The sequence below is a fragment of the Neofelis nebulosa genome, chromosome 9, assembly GCF_028018385.1.
Source record: "Neofelis nebulosa isolate mNeoNeb1 chromosome 9, mNeoNeb1.pri, whole genome shotgun sequence".
Taxonomy (NCBI): Eukaryota; Metazoa; Chordata; class Mammalia; order Carnivora; family Felidae; genus Neofelis; species Neofelis nebulosa.
This window is the reverse complement of record NC_080790.1, coordinates 89,027,086-89,051,785: the sequence shown is the minus strand read 5'-3', so window position 1 is coordinate 89,051,785 and position 24,700 is coordinate 89,027,086. Positions and strand designations below refer to the sequence as shown.

Here is a 24,700-nt window from a genome sequence, read left to right as displayed (position 1 = left end):
ATACCACACTTGAGCCCCAACTTCACATCTCTCAGCTCTCAAGGTCTGTGCATGAATCGTCAACTGCATGGGACTGACATTCCTTCAGATGCTCACCTAACCGCATAGCTTGCTGCCTGGCCAGGCCAGTTTAGGTGTCCAAGAATTTAGAGAATAAATGGATTAGAAAGAGATCATGAGAGAGGGAGAGGAGGCCCGAGAAGAGAGGGATGTGATGAACATGTGGCATAGAGAGGTAAGGAGGATGGCATGAGGTGGGGGATGGGAGTGGACAGAGGAGGTTGGAGGAAGGAAGGGGTTGGGGGCTTCTTCTGTGATGATACAGCAGATGGGTCCACAATGAGGGGAAGGTTTGAATGGGTAAAGATGAGAGAAAGAGAGAGAGAGAGAGAGAGAGAGAGAGAGAGAGAGAGAGAGAAATAAGGCATATGGCTTTGGCTGATAACACCTTTTCAGGAGCTTCTGCTTCTGAATTCCCAACCCTTAAATCCTTCACTGGCACAGGAAGGGATTTGAGACCAGTGTACAACCATCAGAAGGATGCCAACTCCACATTCTGCACACATTCCGCTGCTATTCTGTGGTCCTGTGATATCTATGTGCACTGGCTACAGTGGTGACAGTGACGGGCTCACTCTCATGCACTGTGCCACCTGCACAGCACTGCTTACTATCCACCCAGGGCTTTCCTTGCTTTTAATTTTCACAATAATCCTGTGAAATACCATCATTACTCTCATTTTCTTTATTTAAATAAAATCTTTCATGTGAATATAACACACATACACAAAAGTGCCCACCATGTAAACACACCATGTGAGGTATAATAATACATTATCATAAGGTGAATGTCTGCATAACTTCCTCCCATGTCATGAGATTGAACACTGCCAGCCCTCAGAAGTCCTCCAATCACAAACCTCTCCCTAACTGCATACACAATCCTCTATTTTCTAGATAAATAAACTGTGACTCAGAAATGCGATTGCTTGGGATCACACCACCTGGACCCAAAAGGAAACTTGTCATCTCCTTTACACCTCAAGCACTTTCCAGCCAACCTGCTGCTTCTAGAAACAAGACTAGGCTGTGCCTTTCCATGTGCCACTCAAGGTGTCAGCTTCACACCTGGACAAAAAGCAACTCAAGTGTCCAATGATCTGGAGGAGCCCCTCACCTGAAGCCTAGATAGTGAGAAATCAGTTAGCTCAAAGAAACAAGTGGCTATTTTCGTGGCAGGCTGAGAAGTAGAGGTATGAGCTGGTCCAGGCACAGTGGGGTTGAAGGAGGCAGGCTTGTTTGTGTCTATCTCTTGTGGCTCCGGTACTCCAACAAGTATTCCTACAGAACATAAAACAAGACGATGGTGAAAAGCTTTGCTCAGGCCTTCCTGAATCACTTTTTTAAATAGCTAACTAATACACACTTCTTCCCACCATACACCCCAGCTGTGTAGATCTAAAGTATTCTTCTCTGCAAGATCCCTGAAGAGGCAAGAACATGGTCCTGTGTGGAACTCTGTTCTTCTCCGTTCCAGTGACTGTGGTTATTCCCTGCACTTGGGTCAGGATGAAGTTGAACTACAGTTCAGGCTCATGAAGAAGAGGCAAAGGGAAACCAGACCATCACTGTCAGAGCTTTCCAGCACAGGGATCTTTCACATATCACTCTCTGTCACTGATGGAGCCTGGACAGCCTTTATACAATCTCTCATAAAGGCCCTTCATCAACACAGTCTCAAGGGCCACCAAGCACAAAAAAATCCTACTGTTGGTGTAACAGCAGCCTTACCTATGTCTGCATGATGGTGAAAAATATTTGGGGAAGAAGTTAACAATGTACCTGTAGCACAATGGATAACTGGACTGGACATTTCCCTGTGCCCTTGGTCTCAAGCCTGCTACTTGCCACACTGAGCTTTGAGTCTGAAAGCCCAGAGAATCACAGAAAGTAGAGGGGCTGGGTCTGCTATTCAGCTCTTCCCCTTACAGCTTACTTTTCTGAGACTCATTTTTTGCATCAGGAGGATGGGGATTCCTAAGATTCTTCTTCATGAGGTGGTTGTGAGAACAGATGAGATCAAGTATGTGAATGTGGTTGAAGACTGTAAGATGGAGAGATTAGGAATCCCAATCAGTGCCAGCACTTCTTGCCACATGGCTGGTGGGGCTGTTCTGCCTGCATCCCCTTCCTGTGGGTGGGCTTATCACTGTGATTTTCAAAGGAGTCTGACCCTGGGAGTCCCTCCCTTCTCCATTCCCCCCACCTGATGCTGGTCAGTTCTCACCAGCTTCAGCCAAGCACCTCTCACCTCGACCCTGACCATCCAAGGACTCAGACATTTCCACTGTGGATGCATTACACAAAACACTTTGCAGGGCAGGGCTGCACAGCATATCCACTGTGCCATGTGCATTTATTTCTCTTTACAGAACAACCTAGTGACTCTTTCCTTCCACAGACCACACCTAGAAATTCCCTTCCTCCCCATCCCACAGCTATATATGTGTGTCTATGTATACATATATACGTATATGCACATATACACATGTATATACACAAATACTTTGTATAAATGTATACACACACACAGACACACACACACTACACTTAACACAAAATAGTGGAAGCATTTCTTTTAAAATCAGGAAGACGCCTGGGTGGCTCAGTTGGAGCAAAAAAGAAGCCATTACAATGAGTAAGTAAAAGTATTAGACAAAAAGAAAGATAGGTTCAATGGAGAAGATTTTTGGAGAAACTAACTTCACTGTCAACAGTAAGATTGGAAATGATACACTGGAGCACTAAATGAGTGCTAAAGTGAAAACTAAACAAAATAAAGGGCCCCTGAAAACACTATGAGTGAATTCCCAAGTTTAAATAAATGTTGGGTACTACTTTGTTCCACTCCTTAAAGGAACAAAATTCAGGCTGGCCAGGGACTTCCTACTACTTTTCACTCCTATTAATATGATACTTTGTGTTGTCTTTTTCTTGTGGACAATCTTGTCAGAGATTTGCTTTAGTCTTTCAAAGCACCAGCTTTCAGTATTGATCCTTTGTTACATTGCTTATCTTTTTAATATTCCTTCCTTCCACTTTATTTATACTTACTTTGTTGTTCTTATTCCATCTTCTCTATATGTTTGGTTCACATATTTTCAGCTTCTTCCTTTCTGATAATTCAACCCCACATTTCTGTGGAAAAATTACTTCAGTTAGTTGCATAATACAAGGTCTGGCAAGTAGCATATCATCCTTTAAAGTATTTTCTAATTTCCGGTATGATTTTTTGACCTTTCAGTTATTTAAAACAATGTCAATGCTCTCAATGTATGAGTATTTACATTATCTTTTTGTTACTGACCTCTAACAATTGCACATGGTCAGAAAATGTGCTCATTTTGAAATTGGTTCTTTGAAACTTAAGACTTGATTTATGGCCTAATACATGGTTAATTGTAGGAAATGTTCTGTGCACATTTAAAGAATGTGTATTTTGTTCAGTCAACATTCCATATACTCTTATATTAAGTTTATTGTCTTGTTCAAATCTTTTATATGCTTAGTACTTTTTATGACATGATTTATTGATTACTGAAAGAGATGTATGAAAATCTCCCCTTATAATAATGACCTATTTCTGATTTTCAAAAATTATTCATACTACTTGTATTTTAGAGTTGTACTTTTTTCCCCCCCTTTTCTTTTTCCTTTCTTTTCTTTTCTTTCTTTTTTTTTTTTTTTTTTTGGATATGTCTTGTCCGTGTATCTTTTTTCTCCCACTGTTTTATTTTCACTCTTTCTGTGTCCTTATGTTTTTAGAATGGCTCTTGAAAACAATTTATAGCTGAATTTTAAAAATCCACTCCAATAATCATTGCCTCGACTGGTGAGTTTAATCCATTTATATTGATTGTGATTACTGATGTAATTGGATTAACTTCTACTATCTTATTTTATATAGATTTCCTTTTTTCCCTTATTTTTTTCATGCCTTCATTGGTAGAGTCCTCTACCTCTTTTATTAGTATAGAAATTATTGTTTTTAATCTTTTGGTGGTTTATCTAGAAATTTTAACATCATGTTTAATTTAAAAGCTTGAGTTACTTTGGTAAGCAACATAATAACTTAAAACACTTTAACTCTGGGGCACCTGGATGGCTCAGTCGGTTAAGCTTCCTACTTCAGCTCTGGACATGACCTCACTGTTTGTGAGTTCGAGCCTGGCATCAGGCCCTGTGCTGACAGCTGGGAGCCTGGAGCCTGCTTCAGATCCTCCCTCCCTCTCTCTCGGCCCCTCCACTGCTTGCACTCTCTCTCTCAAAAATAAGTAAAAATTAAAAAAAAATTTTTTTTTAAACAAAAGAACATTTTAACTCTAATTCTAGTTACCCCATTCCTGAGTTGCTGTTCGTGTCCTGGGTTTTAGTTCTTTTCTAACCAAATTAAATATGGCTATTTTATAAGTTGCTATAGTCACATTTACCATTTTCTTTGGTGTCATCTCACCTCTTAAACTTCCGGAGAGCGTTTTGCTTCTTCCTAAAGTACATCCTTTAGAAATTCCCCTAAATGTAGTTTATTGGTAGTAAATATTTAGTTTCTCTGAAATGTCTTTATCTTGCCACTGTTCTTGAAAGATATTTTGAGGAGTAGGAAAATTCTACTTTGACAGTCATTGTTCTTTAGTACATTGAAAATATTCCACCATTTAATGGACCAGTTGTTGTTGAAAGTCATTTTTGATCTATGTTGCTGCTTTGAAATTAATCTGTCTTATCTCTGGCTGCTTTTAAGTTTCTACTCCGTCTTTGTTGTTCTTTCATTTTCTATATGATGTTTTTATATCTTTGTTTTATCTTTCTGTTAATTCATTCGGGTTCTTGAACTAGGGATTCATATTTTTCATCAGTTCTCAATTTATTCTCAATCCTTATCATTTTTTCACACATTATATCTGCCCTATTCCCTCCTTCTGGAACCCATTTAACATGTATATTAGATCTCCTTATGCTTTTTCCTTCACTTATTACATCTTTTAGATTTTTGTTTCTTTATAGGCATTCTGTATAATTTCTATAACCAATTTTCTTCTAAACCATATCCATTGAATTTCTAATTCAATATTTTCACTTCTATGAAGTTACTTTTCAAAACTTACTAGCCGTTTTTTCTACCTTTTGTTTCTTCATTATATTTCTAATGACCTTGTTTCTTTAAACCTATTGAACGTACTTTATGTTGTAATTCGGTATCTCAATTGTGAGTCAATTTCTGCTCTCACTTATAGCTTTGTGTATGTGTTTTCACTGTGAACTCATGTTGCTCTGCACCTTATCTGAGTAAACTTCTAAGGTCTGGGATGCTTCTTCGATCAGGCACCTAAGGGTAACCAGTCTGGGACTCATTTCAACCAGATTCTCTGCTTAACTATTTTGACTGCCAACAAATTCAAGTCCCATGTCCATGTAAATGTGGACAGGTAGTTAGGAATTCCAGGAGAGATTTCCTTCCCAGAGTCAAAGCTGAGAGGCATTCCCACTTTCTCCCTCTGCAGAATAGGGCTTTCCCTAGTTCTATCACACACACTGTCCTTCAGGAGTCCTAACTTTATGCAGGGATCACTGGTTCAATCTACCATCTTGATCGTTTCAAGTCTTTGCCTTCTGCCCCATATGCCTACCCTGGCTACTAGTGATTGGCAGGTACCTGAGGGGAAACACTGGGCTCCAGTCCTCAATTACCCTTTTGATTTTATATTTATCATCATTTCGGGCCTCCAAGGAATTTTTTTACTTTGCCATTTGCTCAGGTGTGTGTGTGTGTGTGTGTGTGTGTGTGTGTGTGTGTGTGTCCTCAACATTCTTAGCAGTACTGCACTTGGAGGATAAGTGTAGCATACCACACTGCTGGAAACAAAAATTTTCTATTTAACTTTATGTACTTTAGAAGTATTTCTTCTCTTATTCCCATAGAATTTGGATGTTGGGAGAGAAGGAAAATGCACGGCCTTGAGCCACAAGTATAATATGGCTAAAAATCTCGTATTGACTTTGTCCCCATTATCTCCCTTTGTGTAGAAGATTACTTCCAGTCATATAAGTAATAGTGGCTTAGTTTAGCCAGCCTCTCAGGTCTCCCCGAGGCTGTTTCTTTTCCAATCTGTAAACTGGCAATGATTGTAAGACCCGTCTCAAAGTGCTTATAAGGATTAAATCATACATGTAAAAATGTAGATCAGTGTCCAGTACTTAAAACAGTTAACAAATATTAGCTATGATTATTTTCAAAAACTTCTTTCTCTAATATTGCCTGGTTATTTGAAGTCCAGATACGCTTTAGAATTTTTTTTTCAATTTCTAAAAAGAATTCTTTTAGAATTCTGACTGAAATTAATTTTGGTTGAAATATAGGAAGTAATTTGGGGAGATCTGACATCTCAACAAAATCAAGTCTCTTCATCCAGAAACATGGTATATCATTAAGTCTTCTTTGATATTCCTCAGCAAACATTTGGCAGTCCCTCATTTAGGTTCTGAACATTTCTATCATGTTTGTTTCATATTTTATAAAAGTTAATTAAATTATTAAATGCATTATTATAAGTAAAAACAATTTCTAATTATTTATTGCTGGAATATATAAAAGCTTTTGCTTTTAATATGTTTATTTTACAATTGGGTATCTTGATGAAGTTTTGTAAGAATCTTACCATTTTCCGGATAATCACATTTATCTGCAAATGATTGTTTTTTCCCTTTCCCAAAGTTACACTTCCTCACTGGACTCCTTAATTTTATTCCTAACCTTAAGCATGTATGTAGTGCTTCATAAATTTGTTGTTGATTTCATATTCCTTTAAGCATATATCAGGGATAGGAGTTGAATTATAACCTTTTAGGCATTTATTAAGACTGTGTGACTTTCCCCCTTTATTATAAAAATACACTAAAATATATTATTCTTACCAGAAAGCCAACTTTGTATTTCTTTTTTTTATAGTCAATATTTTACTTTATTTTTTTTAATATGAAATTTATTGTCAAATTGGTTTCCATACAACACCCAGTGCTCATCCCAATAGGTGCCCTCCTCAATACCCATCACCCACCCACCCCTCCCTCCACCCCCCCATAAACCCTCAGTTTGTTCTCAGTTTTTAGAAATCTCTTATGTTTTGGTTCCCTCCCTCTCTAACCATTTTTTTTCCTTCCCCTCCCCCATGGTAGAACACCATTAAGTTTCTCAGGATCCACATATGAGTGAAAACATATGGAGTCTGTCCTTCTCTGTATGGCTTATTTCACTTAGCATAACACTCTCCATTTCCATCCACGTTGCTACAAAAGGTCATATTTCATTCTTTCTCATTGCCACTTAGTATTCCATTGTTATATAAACCACAATTTCCAACTTTGTATTTCTAGAATGCATGCTAGCCTACTTGGTCATGGATTGTTCTGGTGATACATGGTTGGTATTGACTTGTTCATAATTCTTTAGACTTTTTAATCTGTTAAATTCTTTCCTACTTCCTTTGACAATTTTTGCTACTGGGTTCATGCTAACTGTATAAAATGAATTAGGATGCTTTTTCTACATTCTGGGACAGTTTAAACAGCTTTAAATATTTTCACCTTAAAATGTCAAAACAATTCTCCTGTAAAACACCTGGACTTGATGTCATTTTTAAAAAGAATTCTGGGATGCCTGGGTGGCTCAGTCGGTTAAGTGTCCGACTCTTGATTTTGGCTCAGATCATGATCTCATGCTTGTGAGATCAAGCTCTGTGTAGAATTCTGCACTGACAGCACAGAACCTGCTTGGGGTTCTCTCTCTCCCTCTCTGCGCCTCCCCTGCTCCCCACATGCATGCACACACTCTGTCTCAAAATAAATAAACTTAAAAAGAATTCTTCTGTAATTTTATCAAAGACTTCAATAATTTTCTATTGCATATTTCTTAATTTTTTTAGTGTTTATTTTTGAGAGAGAGAGAGACAAGAGTGTGAGTGGGGGAGGGTCAGAGAGAGGAGACACAGAATCTGAAGCAGGCTCCAGGCTCCAAGCTGTCAGCACAGAGCCCGATGTGGGGCTCAACTCACAAACCGTGAGATCATGACCTGAGCCGAAATTGACACTTAACGAACTGAGATACCCAGATGTCCCATATTGCATATTTCTTGATATGATTTTTATAAATTGTTTTCTAGAAAATAGTTTATTTCATCCAGATTTTCAAATTTATCAGAACAGGGTAATAAAGAATTTATAACATTAAAAAAACACTTTTACTTATCCTAATAAATATTTTTATTCTTTACAAGTTCCTGGCTTCTATTTTTTTGCTATGACTATGTATTTTCTTTTTATTCTTCAGTGTTTTGAGAATATTGATCCTGCCTTTAATAGTAGTTACCCTGACATTTTTGACAAACATGCCTTTATCCTTCTTTTCTCTGTCAAAGTTAATTTTGATATGGAACATTCTGACTCTATTTCTCATGAAAATATGGAAGACTTTACTCACTAGCTCTTCCATCTGTGCTTCAATCTCTGGGCTCCATTAATTCTCAGTTTTTAACATCAGTTAATATAGTTTATTCAAATATCACTAAATTATTGCTTTTCCCATTTTTTATCCTTTTGAAAAATTTAACACTTCACCCCATTTTACAAATTTACAATAATTAATTACATTTATTTATGCTTATGTGATTTCAGTTTCACTAGTCTTGTAGTATGAGGTGGATTTAATAAATCCAATTTCCCTTCATGTCTAAGTTGGTTGGAATGATCTAAGTAAGCAGCTTCTTGTCTCAAGACATGGTATCCTTTCTAAACACTTACATATCTGAAAATGTCTTTCTTCCATTGTCTTCATCTGTGAAAGCATCTTCACTAGGTATAAATTCTTTAAGTAAAACTTTTCCTCTCCAAAACATGAGAGGGTAGTTTCCTATCAACTTCTGGCATTGCATGAGGCTAACTTGGTTTTTCTTCTCTTGCAGGTAACTGGCTTTTGTTTGTTCTTGCCTTTATCCTCATAATACTTAGAATTAAATTACAGTTCATTTTTAAATTATAGGATGCATCTAATTATAGAATGCTTTTCTCATTGATTTTTCTGGAACACGATGTGCTCTTTCAATCCATACATGTAGATCTTTCTTTGCTGCCCCAAAATCTTTGTTCAACTATATCTCTGAGCAGTACTTTTGCTCTATCTGTTCTGTTCTTTTCTTCAGAAACATCAAATATGCCAGGCTCAAGTGCCAACCTTTGCTCTTCCATCGGCTGTCCACTCTCTCGTTGGTACCATCTCAAGGTACTTGTGAGAGCTACTCTTTTTTCTCGTGACACTGATTCTATCTTTTGCCATATCAGTGATGGTATATTTTTGTGTCTGCTGTGCATTTCTCCTTCTGCATTCTTTAGTTCCTTAAAGTGTCACTATACTCAACCTGTTCTCTCTTTATGGCTTTCTGTTTCTGCTTCACAAACAGCACATTTTTTATACTCATCTGAAGAGGCCCAAGTGTTTCCTGAAAATTTCTCCATTTCTGGAAATGAGAATATATACCGATACAGCATAATTTAGGACAATGCTCCTTTTCTGTGTTTCTCAGTATTCTGTCCCAACTCCCACCATCTCCATCCACCTCACCCAGACCTGTGGCTACTTCACCCATCTTGGGTTATATAGCAAGAGATATCCCTGGGTGTTGGGAGACTAAGATATTTTTATGTTTTTTTTTTTTTTTTTAAAAAACCCATCTATGGTACATACATAGTTTGGTGATGATTAAATTATTTTGGAAAAAATAATAGAAAAAATTCTTTACTCTGTGAACAGCACAATAAAAATCAGTTTTTGTGAATCTAGGATATACACAAAAGTTATGGTATGAGGATGGCAGTTAAAACTTATATACTTTTGGGGTGCCTGGGTGGCTCAGGTGGTTAAGCTTCCGACTTCGGCTCAAGGTCATGATCTTACGGTTTGTGGGTTCCAGCCCCACGTTGGGCTCTGTGCTGAGGCTCGGAGCCTGGAGCCTGCTTCTTATTCTGTGTCTGTCTCCCTCTCTCTCTCTACCCCTTGCCTCCATTCATGCTGTCTCTCTCTCTCTCTCTCAAAAATAAACATTAAAAAGATTTTTTTTAACTTACATACTTTTGCTTCTGAAAGGGGAAATTATTGATATTTTGAGAAAGAATGACAACATGATCTAATCCTCTTTCCCACATAAACACCAATTTTATTCCAAATAATCACATAATTTAAAAACTTTTCCTAAAACACTCTTACAAAAAGTAACCCCAGTATCACTAATTCTGGAAATTCCATTTTGTACATTAGTAAGTACTACCTCAACTGAACTGAAACAGTCCAAAAATTCCATAGCTTCTATAGATTCAACTTAAAAGTGAAAAAAAAATTATATTTTTCATGATAAATGATGCTACTGATAACTTTACTTGGTAGACTTTTAGTTACTTTGGTGATTTTTACAATCTTACAAATAAGCAACACATATATAATTTATATAAAATAATATTAAGCTATTCTAATGGCTTGCACTGGAGGCCAAGGAGTTGCATTTTATTAAACCCAAATTGAACAGAGTTGAATTTAAGTTAATACAGAGAAAGGCATGCTCTGGATGTGTTGTCCTTTGCATTTCTTGAAGCATCAGATGAATTGTAAAAAGTTCAAAGAGCTTCTTATTACTCCTGGAAGAGAATGAATACATTAACTTAATTGCACACACTTAGGGAGTTTATCTGGAATGGCAATGAGCAATCATTTACTTGTAAATGTGGGCAAATGGCACCTGGTTTTCAACATAGTGCAGAAAATATGTAACTAAAGGATTAATATGTCAAGACAAACAAAAAGGGGTTTTAGGAGAGAAGCCTAAAGTGGAAAACTATTCAAGGAAAAAAAGAATATGCTCTATGATCCTGAAAACTGAACCCTATTCACCATTAAAATGCTTGAGAATATTTTCTTCCTCACAGTTAGAAAAATTAAAATACTTGATCATCTTATTTTAAGTAAGTAGCAGAACATTGGGTTACCTTTTGACTTAGGTCAAAAATACCTTTTCAACCAACCTACCTGTAATTATCAGTCAGTAATTTCATTTTCAATCAGAATAATATCTGAAACATTTTTCTTATTTCCTTGTCTATATATATTTGCCTCCTGAAAGAAATTATCAAATAACCTATATAACCACCTGCTAAATACAAAACGATTCACATCTTTGTGGTTTTAAAGATTTACTTCAAGACCTGCTTGAGCGTCAGCTATTCCCAGCCCTCCATTTAGAGATTTGTTCTAGCTCTTTCTCTCAGTCTGAAATGAACGTAAGCTATAAAACACATCGAGAATAGTAAAATGCTTTGGCTCAAGGATATACTTGCACTTTGGGAATACATAAACATAAACCCGTGAATTAAGAGCCAAGACCAAATTAAACCCAAGTAATGTTACTGCAGCTTCAAGGCACTACAGGTAAACTACAACATGTCTTCCTGAGAATTTACTGATTACAAATCAAGATAACCATGGTACCGTCAGTCTGCAAATAAAGGAAGAAAATTAATTGATAAGTTTACCTGACATTTGTCCCAAACTAATAATGTATGAGGTTTTATTTTGACAATTAATAACTTACTGTGGTGTGGTACAGTGTACTAAGCACCAAGCAGAACATGTGGACCTACTAGCACACATCTACAAATAATTTTAAGATGTATTATATTTACTATTCAAGTACACCGAGGCCAGATAAAATACCTAGGTTCATTACCATGCAAATCACAAAGGAGAGGAAAGGAATGGGGCAGTGGAGCTGAACCAAAATCAAAATTTTACCATTATAAACATGGGATGAGACAGGTGTTTAATTTGCCTCAAAAGAAACAACAGAAAATACCTCAAGATTAGGAAAATAAAGCTTAAAATCTATGTCCTTTATTTATAATTTAGTAACTGGTTATATCGAAGTTTGCATCAGGGGAAAGAAGACGAAATGCAAAAGCCCTTAATTCTCACAATAAAATCCAAATTAGTGGCGTAACAAGCCCATAATTCTGCTTCATTCTAATTCCCTAAATTCGTTTCAATACATCAATAAGGATTTGCATATATACTTTTATTACCTTTTTTATTTTCACCTGTGGTATTACAGAGTATCCGTGTGCAGTAAGTCACTCTGATACTACCACCTACTTGCTAAAAACTGCTCTTATTTTTACATACCCTGTGGTACTTAAAGTTTGTTTAGCAGAAATGAACTATGGAAACAAGATGTTTCTAGATGGATACTCCAATTCTCATCTGTTACTGAGTATGTATCTTAGACATGCATTAATATTTTATGATTCTCAAGTTTCTACATCACAATAATACATCTTTCAATACAAAATTTTAGAAATAAAAAAATCTTACTTGATTTTGGAAAGTTTCTGCAGAATAATACTGAGCTTTTCTAGTATTTGAAGATCAAGCTTAGGGGCTCGAAGCAGCACTGAGCAAGTACGAAAAAATAAAGTGTTGCTACAGGCTTCCAGGAAAGGCTGCAAAGATTCTGCAAAACAAATTACCAGTGCTTTACTGTTAGGGAGTAGATAAAAAGAAAATTAAAAACAAAATAAACCTGAAGTATATGGGGGCATTCATAAATATTGGTTTGGATTTTCATTCTTTTCATACTTTGGGGCAAAAATATCATCACTTGAAAAATTAAAGTCTCCACTGGCTCTTGTTGAACAATGAAACCAAAAATAAGATTATTTTCCCTAATATCCAACTTCCATTAGTCAGCACTTAGCAGAAATTCCATGTTTGAAAGAATCGGGGAAAGTCATTTCTTCAGTAAGTTCATAATAGTAGACTGAGTTTAAACAATTAGCAATAAGAAATATTTTTGGAACAGCAATTTTTTAAAAAAACCCTACCTTTAAGAATTTCATTTGTGTGTTAATGACAATTTACATAATCAATGGCTAGGGAATAACGTTTTAACATAAGAGCAAAAGGGTGAAAAGACTGAAAATATTACAAAATAAAAAATTTTTCACGTCTATGTAAAAAAAAATTACAAAACTTAAAAAGCAAAAAGTTCTAAAAAACAAAAGCAAAAAAAAAAAAAAAAGGAAATCCCCTTGTAATATATTTGCCAGAAGATTGATACTTTTTTTTTTAGACTGATACTATTTTTAAAAAAGCTTTTATAATCAGTATGAAAAAGATGGACCTAATATTTTTTTTAGTAATGAGCAAAGGGCACAAGCAAGCAATCATGACAGAATAAATATAGAAAACATATTCAACCTTAGCAAGAATAAAATAATTAGAACTTGGCAAATGTGTATCAAAAGTCTTAAAAGGGTATATCCTTCGATTCAGCAATTCTGCCTCTAAGCCTGTGTCGGAATCAGATGTATGCAGAGGTCTGTGCATATGGGCCACAGAAAAGTCTGTAATAGTGAGAACTGAAAGCTTTGCTAAAGTGGTTATGAGCTGAACACAATAACGTATAAACATACTAAGATGCACATCGCTAGTGGGGCACCTGGGTGGCTCAATTGGTTAGGTGACTGACTTCGGCTCAGGGCATGATCTTGCAGTTTGTGAGTTCCAGCCCCGCATTGGGCTCTGTGCTGACAGCTCAGAGCTGGAGCCTACTTCAGATTCTGTTCTCCCCCTCTCTCTACCCTTCCCCTGCTCACGTTCTGTGTCTCTGTCTCTCAATAATAATAAATAAACATTTAAAAAAAAGATGTACATCACTAGTATTGGTAATTAGGGGGGCTTGAAAAGAAGCAAAAATCAGAGATTTTTAGATCATACATTATCGCCTTTAAAATAGGTAAATTCCCGTGTAAAAAGCCTCTGTAAAATTCAGAGGCTACCACAGTAAATACAGGACTTTATTTCACACAGGTAAATAAGTCCATAGATACAAAGGACAAAAAAATATGAGAGCTTTGTATAATCATTATTTTTGAATCCACAAGAACAGCTTGAAAGACTGTCTTTACTGAAGAAAATATTCAATAATGAAACCAACAAAATCCATACTAGTAAAGTCAGAAGAATGTTGTGATAACAGATGAGAGGTGATACAGGCTGGCAATGGAGCATGATGACAATGGTGTCCTCTGCATATTACCATGTGGTAAAAAGTAGGAGAAAAAATGTAATACTTTCCCCAGTATTACAGCAGTCTAACCCAAGTATGGACTAAACTGACTTCATCAAGTCCTGTGTTATGTGTGTGTGTGTGTGTGTGTGTGTGTGTGTGTGTGTGTGTACGCCTATGTGTGTGTGTGCACGCACATGTATCTCAGTTATAGAATCTTTTTTTTTATTTGATAAAGAATATGAATGTTTAATAAACCAATATTCAAAATAGTTACACACATCTGTTTTCACTTTATGTGAATTAAAAAAAATCACATTGTGACAAATCTTATAACCGTAACTTAAAATACATGAATATTAACATTTACTAATATATTTACACATCTTATTTACATCATCAACAAATCTGATGAAAAACAGCATATGTTATTTTAACACAGCAGGTTTTGATCAGTCTTTGAAAATTGATCCAGGAATGTGCACTGAATTTAGTTAAAAAACATTTCAACCTTTCTGAACTCCTAGAAGTTACCTACTCACACAAAATATTCCAAAGCCTCTGTTTAAAAATTAAACAAAAACAGGAGCAGCTGTATTTCATCTTAAAAGACTATAAAACTGCTTTGTTTAAAAATATGAAAATTCTTATGGTATTTTTTAAGTGTATACTTTTACTTTTTGCATCAAAATTACTTAAATGAACATTAAGCATCTAATAAAAGTTATAAATATTCTATCATCTGTGACATTGTGTACTTCATGATTTGAAACAGCTACAAATTAGTTCTCATATAATACCTTTATGAGGTAGGGCCGGTAGTAATCCCATTTTACAAAGGAGGAAAATGAGATGTGCCTATACGCTACTGAAAAGACTGAAGTTAAATTTCTTTTCTTAAAAACCACACTTTCTTATTAGCCTACCTAATTTCTTTTACAAGTGAAAAGGCCTGTTTCAAAGCAGGGGACTGGAGAGGTTGGGAGGAGTGTGTCATTCAAGTATTTCTCAGCAAAGTACCTTCTATGTTGGATACTTAATTAAGGGGGGAAAAATTAGGATTATGGGTTACCTGAATGCATCTACCTAATCAACGGAAGTTACTAACAGAACTGCAAAATCCTTCACCAACATGGTACTTTACGCTTTTTAATTTTTCCTGAAGTCGAAATACTGTTTTTTTTTTTTACTCAGAGGTCTTCTAAAATTAAGATCTGAATTATAATCCTGATGGTATACCAAGAGCTCTTTAGTGCATTTTACTGCTCTAAACTTTAATTAGATACCAATATATTTCCCACCACTGACCACTAGGTAAGTTAATAAAACATTATAAAAATACATAAAAAAAAAACACAACGAAATGAGATCTCTTCTCAGGTTCGTCTCTGCACAAAGATGTTTCTGTAAACACTTTTAAACCAGTATCTTAAAATTCCAAATTATTCAAGTATCTCTTTAAACATATGTCTACACATTAGTAAAAATTGGGGAAAATATGTAAAGTCTTAAAATTCTCATCTGTAATTCCATGGAAATCATTTACAAAAAGCTATTTGCCTTTTTTTAAAGCCTTCTCAATACCATTTCTTGAGAAGCAGAATTCCATCTTGCATTACTATTACTTTGCATTGCAAGTTTTAACAATTTCTATTGGGTATTTAAACTAATTTTTCCTGAATTCTCCCTTCCCATTTTCTCCCTCTCATCATTGCATCATTGTCACACTGTTACTAGCTGACAAACACTAGGGCTAGTGAGACTCATCTTTCTAAGAAATTAAGTTAAAGGCATGGCACTTTTTCTTCATTGCAAATGCTAAATACAAGGCCAAATTCACCTTCCAATAAGGAGTTTCTTAAATGTGCTCCCAATAGAGGGGTGGGGGGTGGGGGAGAAGCTCCACTGCTACAATATAAACATACCAGAGAAGAAGATCCAAAGAACTGTGAATCAAATACAAGCAAGCATAATTCTTAAGATAGTTCTATTATCCTGGGAAGGGAGGATCAGTTACAGAATCTTCTTAAAGAATGAAATATAGGTTACAAATATAGCACACATAATCTACAAATAGCATTAAAAACACGCTGACTGTAATTTCCAAGCAGCTTCATTAAAAAAATGCACACAGTTTTATTTCAGATCCTAAGACATATGATTCATGTCAACTCTGAACAGGAAAGTTATATATATGGCTAATATACTTGAAATTAATGGGTAAAGAACAATCATATAAGTCACTGCCAGAAAGACCACTGAGGGTTCTTAACATACCTATAATTTACAATATTGATGTTTTCAATTTAAAAGCGTAGAAACCACATAAGAAAACTATAATGGCTTTTTGTATAGTAGACCCTTCAACTCGGATTTGAACTACACAGGTCCACTTACACACAATTTTTTTTCAATAAACAGTGCAGTACTATAAATGTATTTTCTCTTCCTTATGATAGTCTTAGTAACATTTTTTTCTTTAGCTTACTTTATTGTAATAATACAGCACATAATACATATAACATACAAACTACGTGTTAACCAACTGCTTACATTATCCGTAAGACTTCCAGTCAACAGTAGGCTATTAGTAGTTAAGTTTTAGGGGAGTTAGTTAGAAGTTCTATGCAGATTTTCAACTGCTTGGGGGGTGGGTAGTGTAAAGGCATGAAAGAGTGTATCTTCCTTTATTTGACTACACTGTAAATGTAAATCAAGTCTTGGAATGAACAAAGCACACACATTTAAGGGCTATTACTAAAAGCCCCAAGTAAATATTGCCAAATAAAAGTGAACTTCCTTGTATGACTTCTATAATGGAAGAAAAAAACAAGACCATCCAAAAACTTTAATACATCAGCATACTTAAAATGTGAAGCTTGTACAGATCTTTTACAAGTAAAAGAGATTCACTGGTTTGATTTCCAGTCACTCTTAAACCTACGAGAAAGCCATAAAATAAAGAGAAAGGAAATTCTGGAATTCTTTATGTACTGGGTTAGGTTTAACTGTATGACTGAAACTCTGCAGTTTTAACATTTTTCAATTCTACAATGTTCAAATTAAATACATTTTTTTAAGCTTAGAAGAACTTCAATTTGAATAAAGGTGGCTAGTACAAGAGTGGAAAAAAAAAACTGAAGGCCCAAAAGGCCAGGTGACTTGTCTTCTAAAATTCATGTAACACTGGACAAATTACTTAGCATGTCTTCACTGATTTCTACATTAAAATGGAAAGATAATGACTGAGATAATTTCTCTCCCCTAATACCTAGTCGTATTGATCAAAAATTGTAAAACAAAAAACCAGTCCCCTCAAAAACCTCTTACCTATAACAACCAAACACAAACACAGAAACAGAAAGGGGCAAAAATCAAGGTCACAAACTTAAAAAGTTCTGGCAAATGGTCTAGGATAAAAACATAAAGTTCTAGAGTGGAGAAGAGTTAGAAGTGTGGCCAGGATCCTAGCATACCTTCATCATCCTTCTTTCATATCACACACTGGGGTTGACAAAATCTTGGGAATTCTCACTAATAACCCCCAAATCTGAAGAGGAGCAAATAAAACAGCTGTTACCTTTTCATTCTTCTGATTGGGAAACAGAGAAAGGGGTTACCAGGGTCAATTTGAAAATGATGTTCCTGAGCACACACTACACTGGGGAACCAGTCTGAAGCCAAAAGAATTTCTCTGTGGGAATAGGATACTCATACCTCTCACTTTCCTAATTAGGTGAAATAAACCCAAACAAAATATTTAGCCAAATCTCAGAAGTGAGAACACAGTCCTGATAATCTAACAGCATGCCATTACTACACCCATGGGCCACAGAAAAAAATGTATATATTAAGGAAAATGGCTTTTAAACTGTAGCTCAAAGGAGAAAAGAAAACTGGACTTGGAGAGGGTGGTAAGAAGACAGTGCCTCACACCCTTCTATGAGGACACACACAAAGTATGGACAAGGAAGTCCAAGCAAGAACAAGATTGATTTAGAAACAGTATGGCAACCTGGCATAAATATTACATCAATCAATCAATCGATCAGTCAATCAATAAGAAAGGAACAAAACAAGCACAAGATAGTCAAATGTAAAAGAAGACACAGCTCAAAGAACAGGACAGTTTTCCTAAGAGTTTTGAGGTCTATATTAACCTAATAAAAACATGGCTAATCAATAAAATAGGAAGAGATGACAAACAAGATTTTAAAAAGGAAAATTTTAAACCACCATTAAAAAACTGATAAATTTAAAACATCACAAAACTGAAATGACACAGCTGAAAATTATATTACTATCATAAAAATCTGAGATAATTATAGAGAATACAAATGAAAATGATGGAAATAAATAATCAGAAAGAAGTCAATATATGGAAGACCAAAAAGATCCAAAATAAGATTCAAGAAACAAAAAAGATGAATATATAGGAATGGGGGCGGGGGGGGGGGTGTGGGAAGACAAGAGAGGGAAACAAACCATAAAGACTCTTCATGATAGAGAACAAACTATGGGTTGACAGAGAGAGGTGGGTGGGAGATGGGCTCGGTACATGATGGTACTAAGGAGGGCACTTATGATGAGCACTGGGTGTTGTATGTAAGTGATAGATCACTGAATTCTACTCCTGAAACCAATATTACAGTGTATGTTAACTAATTAAAATTTTAAAAAATAAGGAGTTAAAGTTAATAAAATAATATATATTACAGTTGACCCCTGAATAACATGGGGGTTGGGGTGCTGACCACCCCTGCACAATCAAAAATCTGTGTGTAACTTCTGACTCCTCAAAACTTAACTATTAACAGCATATTACCGACCGGAACTCTTACCAATAACAAACAGTTGATTAACACATACTTAGTATGCTATATACATTACATACTGTATTCTTACAATAAAGTAAGCTAGAGAAAAAAATGTTAAGAAAATCATAAGGAAGAGAAAATACATTTATAGTACTATACTGTATTTATTGGAAAAAAAATCCACATAGAAGTACACAGGCATAGTTCAGGGGCACGTGGGTGGCTCAGTTGGTTGAGTGTCCAACTTCGGCTCAGGTCATGATCTCACAGTTTGTGAGTTTCGAGCTCCACATTGGGCTTGCTGTTGTCAGCACAGAGCCTGCTTCAGATCCTCTAACTACCCCCTTTCTGCCCCTCCCCCACTCACACTCTGTCTCAAAAATTAACATTAAAAAAAAGTGGACAGACAACAGCTCAAACCTGTGTTGTTCAAGGGATCAACTGTATATATGAAATACTAAATGAACAAAGAAATGGATCTGCATATTGAAAGAGCACAATCGTGATCCAAGAAAATTTGCTTCAGAACATTCAACAGCAAGATATACCCTAAACTTCATAGATAAAATAATTGTTAGCCAACCAAGCAAAACAATAAATAAATTACCACTAACAGGGAAAAAACAGGTTGTCCTCTGACTTCTCTGCAACAGTATAAGCATGGTTTACAAAGTTTTGAACAAAAGAAAGGGAGATCTAAACTTACTCTACTCAGGCAAGATCTTGTTAAGTACAAAATGCCATCATTTTCAAACATGAAATGACTCAGCACCTCGCAAAGCACTTCCTAAATTGGGGAAGGGGGAGTGTGGGACACACATGGGGGAGGGAGCAATTAAGAGATTATTCAAAATTATGAACAAAGAAATGTAGAAGTTACAGTAAAAGAACTTGAATAGTGAATATAATTGAATGTAAAATTAAAATAAAGCAAAATAATAAGAAAACTAATATGAAGCACATGTACAAATTGTGGTCACAGAATGAAAAATATAAACTGTGATAATGTAAAAAAAATAATGTAACTAAAAAACTCAGAAATGGAGGAAGAGAGATTGAAAGTGCACTATTGCTGATGTCTTCATCTTTTTTGGCTGGGAGTCAATACTGTCTAAAACTGAAAACAGTATTTAAAATACACTATACATTTAAAAATGACTACAATGACAAATTTTACGTTTTTATTTTATAATAAAAAAAGAAAAAGACTCAATGCTTTTTAACTTTTTTTTCAATTTTTTTCATGTTTTATTTTTGAGAGAGAGGATTTTTACCTTGTTCTTAACAGAAGGAATTTTTAATACAAAATATAACTCAAATCCATTTCATCTTTCCTATTAAACAGATTTAAGTATGTACACTAAATAGTTTTAATGTTTATTTTTTATTTTTTTTATTTTTAAAAATTTTTAATTTCTTTTTTTAATTTACATCCAAGTTAGTTAGCATATAGTGCAACAATGATTTCAGGAGTAAATTCCTTAATGCCCCTTACTCATTCAGCCCATCCCCCCTCCCACAACCCCTCCAGTAACCCTCTGCTTGTTCTCCAAATTTAAGATTCTCTTATGTTTTTGTCTCCCTCCCTGTTTTTATATTATTTTTGCTTCCCTTCCCCCGTTTTCATGTATTTTGTATCTCAACGTCCTCATATCAGTGAAGTCATATGATATTTGTCTTTCTCTAAGTTCGCTTAGCATAATACCCTCTAGTTCCATCCATGTAGTTGCAAATGGCCAGATTTCATTCTTTTTGGTCGCTGAGTAATACTCCATTGTGTATATATACTATGTCTTCTTTGTCCATTCATCCATCAATGGACATTTGGGCTCTTTCCTTTTTTTTTTTTAAATTAAATTTTTTTAATATATGAAATTTATTGTCAAATTGGTTTCCATACAATACCCCGTGCTCATCCCAAAAGATGCCCTCTTCAATACCAATCACTCACCTTCCCCTCCCTCCCACTCCCCATCAACCCTCAGTTTGTTCTCAGTTTTTAAGAGTCTCTTATGCTTTGGCTCTCTCCCACTCTAACCTCTTTTTTCTTTTTTTCCTTCCCCTCCCCCATGGGTTTCTGTTGTTTCTCAGGATCCACATAAGAGTGAAAACATATGGTATCTGTCTTTCTCTGTATGGCTTATTTCACTTAGCATCACACTCTCCAGTTCCATCCACGTTGCTACAAAGGGCCATATTTCATTCTTTCTCATTGCCACATAGTACTCCATTGTGTATATAAACCACAATTTCTTTATCCATTCATCAGTTGATGGACATTTAGGCTCTTTCCATAATTTAGCTATTGTTGACAGTGCTGCTAAAAACATTGGGGTACAAGTGCCCCTATGCGTCAGCACTCCTGTATCCCTTGGGTAAATTCCTAGCAGTGCTACTGCTGGGTCATAGGGTAGGTCTATTTTTAATTTTTTGAGGAACCTCCACATGGTTTTCTAGAGCGGCTGCACCAGTTTGCATTCTCACCAACAGTTCAAGAGGGTTCCCGTTTCTCCATATCCTCTCCAGCATCTATAGTCTCCTGGTTTGTTCATTTTGGCCACTCTGACTGGCGTGAGGTGATATCTGAGTGTGGTTTTGATTTGTATTTCCCTAATGAGGAGCGACGTTGAGCATCTTTTCATGTGCATGTTGGCCATCCGGATGTCTTCTTTAGAGAAGTGTCTATTCCTGTTTTCTGCCCATTTTTACACTGGATTATTTGCTTTTCGGGTGTGGAGTTTGGTGAGCTCTTTATAGATTCTGGATACTAGCCCTTTGTCCGATATGTCATTTGCAAATATCTTTTCCCATTCTGTTGGTTGCCTTTTAGTTGATTGTTTCCTTTGCTGTGCAGAAGCTTTGTATCTTCATGAGGTCCCAATAGTTCATTTTTTAAAATTCCCTTGCCTTTTAATTACCTTGCCTTTGGGGATGTGTCAAGTAAGAAATTGCTGCGGCTGAGGTCAGAGAGGTTTTTCCCTGCTTTCTCCTCTAGGCTTTTGATGGTTTCCTGTCTCACATTCAGGTCCTTTATCCATTTTGAGTTTATTTTTGTGAATGGTGTAAGAAAGTGGTCTAGTTTCAATCTTCTGCATGTTGCTGTCCAGTTCTCCCAGCACCATTTGTTAAAGAGACTGTCTTTTTTCCATTGGATGTTCTTTCCTGCTTTGTCAAAGATTAGTTGGCCATATGTTTGTGGGTCTAGTTCTGGGGTTTCTATTCTATTTCATTGCTCTATGTGTCTGTTTTTGTGCCAATACCATGCTGTCTTGATGATGACAGCTTTGTAGTAGAGGCCAAAGTCTGGGATTGTGATGCCTCCTGCTTTGGTCTTCTTCAAAATTACTTTGGCTATTCGGGGTCATTTGTGGTTCCATATGAATTTTAGGATTGCTTGTTCTAGCTTCAAGAAGAATGCTGGTGCAATTTTGATTGAGATTGCATTGAATGTGTAGATAGCTTTGGGTAGTATTGACATTTTGACAATATTTATTCTTCCAATCCATGAGCACGGAATGTTTTTCCATTTCTTTATATCTTCTTCAATTTCCTTCCTAAGCTTTCTATACTTTTCAGCATACAGATCTTTAACATCTTTGGTTAGATTTACTCCTAGATAATTTATGCTTCTTGGTGCAATTGTGAATGGGATCAGTTTCTTTATTTGTCTTTCTGTTGCTTCATTGTTAGTGTATAAGAATGCAACTGATTTCTGTACATTGATTTTGTATCCTGCAACTTTGCTGAATTCATGTATCAGGTCTAGCAGACTTTTGGTGGAGTCTATCGGATTTTCCATGTATAATATCATGTCATCTGCAAAAAGCGAAAGCTTAGCTTCATCTTTGCCAATGTTGATGCCTTTGATTTCCTTTTGTTGTCTGATTGCTGATGCTAGCACTTCCAACACTATGTTAAACAACAGCAGTGAGAGTGGACATCCCTGTCGGGTTCCTGATCTCAGGGAAAAAGCTCTCAGTTTTTCCCCAATGAGGATGATGTTAGCTGTGGGCTTTTCATAAATGGCTTTTATGATGTTTAAGTATGTTCCTTCTATCCCGACTTTCTCGAGGGTTTTTATTAAGAAAGGATGCTGAATTTTGTCAAATGTTTTTGCATCGATTGACAGGGTCATATGGTTCTTCTCTTTTCTTTTATCAATGTGATGTATCACGTTGATTGATTTGCGAATGTTGAACCAGCCCTGCATCCCAGGAATGAATCCCACTTGATCATGGTGAAGAATTCTTTTTATATGCTGTTGAATTCGATTTGCTAGTATCTTATTGAGAATTTTTGCATCCATATTCATTAGGGATATTGGCCTGTAGTTCTCTTTTTTTTTACTCGGTCTCTGTCTGGTTTAGGAATCAAAGTAATACTGGCTTCATAGAATGAGTCTGGAAGTTTTTCTTCCCTTTCTACTTTTTGGAACAGCTTGAGAAAGGCAGGTATTATCTTTGCTTTAAACGTCTGGTAGAACTCCCCTGGGAAGCCATCTGGTCCTGGACTCTTATTTGTTGGGAGATTTTTGATAACCGATTCAATTTCTTCGCTGGTTATGGGTCTGTTCAAGCTTTCTATTTCCTCCTGATTGAGTCTTGGAAGAGTGTGGGTGTTTAGGAATTTATGCATTTCTTCCAGGTTGTCCAGTTTGTTGGCATATAATTTTTCATAGTATTCCCTGATAATTGCTTGTACCTCTGAGGGATTGGTTGTAATAATTCCATTTTCATTCATGGTTTTACCTATTTGGGTCATCTCCCTTTTCTTTTTGAGAAGCCTGGCTAGAGGTTTGTCAATTTTGTTTATTTTTTCAAAAAACCAACTCTTGGTTTCATTGATCTTCTCTACAGTTTTTTTAGATTCTATATTGTTTATTTCTGCACTGATCTTTATTATTTCTCTTCTTCTGCTGGGTTTAGGCTGTCTTTGCTGTTCTGCTTCTGTTTCCTTTAGGTGTGCTGTTAGATTCTGTATTTGGGATTTTTCTTGTTTTTTGTGATAGGCCTGGATTGCAATGTATTTTCCTCTCAGGACTGCCTTCGCTGCATCCCAAAGCGTTTGGATTGTTGTATTTTCATTTTCATTTGTTTCCATATATTTTTAAATTTCTTCTCTAATTGCCTGGTTGACCCATTCATTCTTTACTAGGGTGTTCTTTAACCTCCATGTTTTTGGAGTTTTCCAGACTTTTTCCTGTGGTTGATTTCAAGCTTCATTGCATTGTGGTCTGAAAGTATGCATGGTATGATCTCAATTCTTATATACTCATGAAGGGCTGTTTTGTGACCCAGTATGTGATCTATCTTGGAGATGTTGCATGTGCACTCGAGAAGAAAGTATATTCTGTTGCTTTGGGATGCAGAGTTCTAAATATATCTGTCAAGTCCATCTGATCCAATGTATCATTCAGGGCCCTTGTTTCTTCATTGACCATGTGTCTAGATGATCTATCCATTGCTGTAAGTGGAGTATTAAAGTCCCCTGCAATTACCATATTCTTGTCAATAAGGTTGCTTATGTTTGTGAGTAATTGTTTTATATATTTGGGGGCTCCCATATTCGGCGCATAGACATTTATGATTGCCAGTTCTTCTTGATGGATTGACCCTATAATTATTATATAATGCCCTTCTTCATCTCTTGTTACAGCCTTTAATTTAAAGTCTAGTTTGTCTGATATAAGTATGGCTACTCCAGCTTTCTTTTGACTTCCAGTAG

General features: G+C 35.9%; 1 protein-coding gene and 1 long non-coding RNA gene across 12 annotated transcripts in view; both read right to left on the bottom strand.

Moving 5' to 3' along the window:
• Window positions 1–730: 730 nt before the first annotated feature.
• Window positions 731–7,080, bottom strand: LOC131485300 (uncharacterized). Its single transcript, XR_009248761.1, has 2 exons — window positions 3,115–7,080; window positions 731–1,341 (listed from the first exon to the last, which is right to left on the bottom strand). It is a non-coding gene; the product is annotated as an uncharacterized LOC131485300 (long non-coding RNA).
• A 3,161-nt stretch (window positions 7,081–10,241) lies between these two features.
• Window positions 10,242–24,700, bottom strand: part of CCDC138 (coiled-coil domain containing 138) — a 134,857-nt gene continuing 120,398 nt past the window's right edge. For 10 of the 11 annotated variants that reach the window (XM_058684615.1, XM_058684613.1, XM_058684611.1 and 7 more), the window contains 2 exons: window positions 12,464–12,602; window positions 10,242–10,737 (listed from right to left, as the gene is read on the bottom strand). In XM_058684615.1, the coding sequence (XP_058540598.1) occupies window positions 10,572–10,737; window positions 12,464–12,602 (305 nt within the window). In that variant the 3' untranslated portion in view covers window positions 10,242–10,571. The other variant, XM_058684612.1, reaches the window with a different exon arrangement.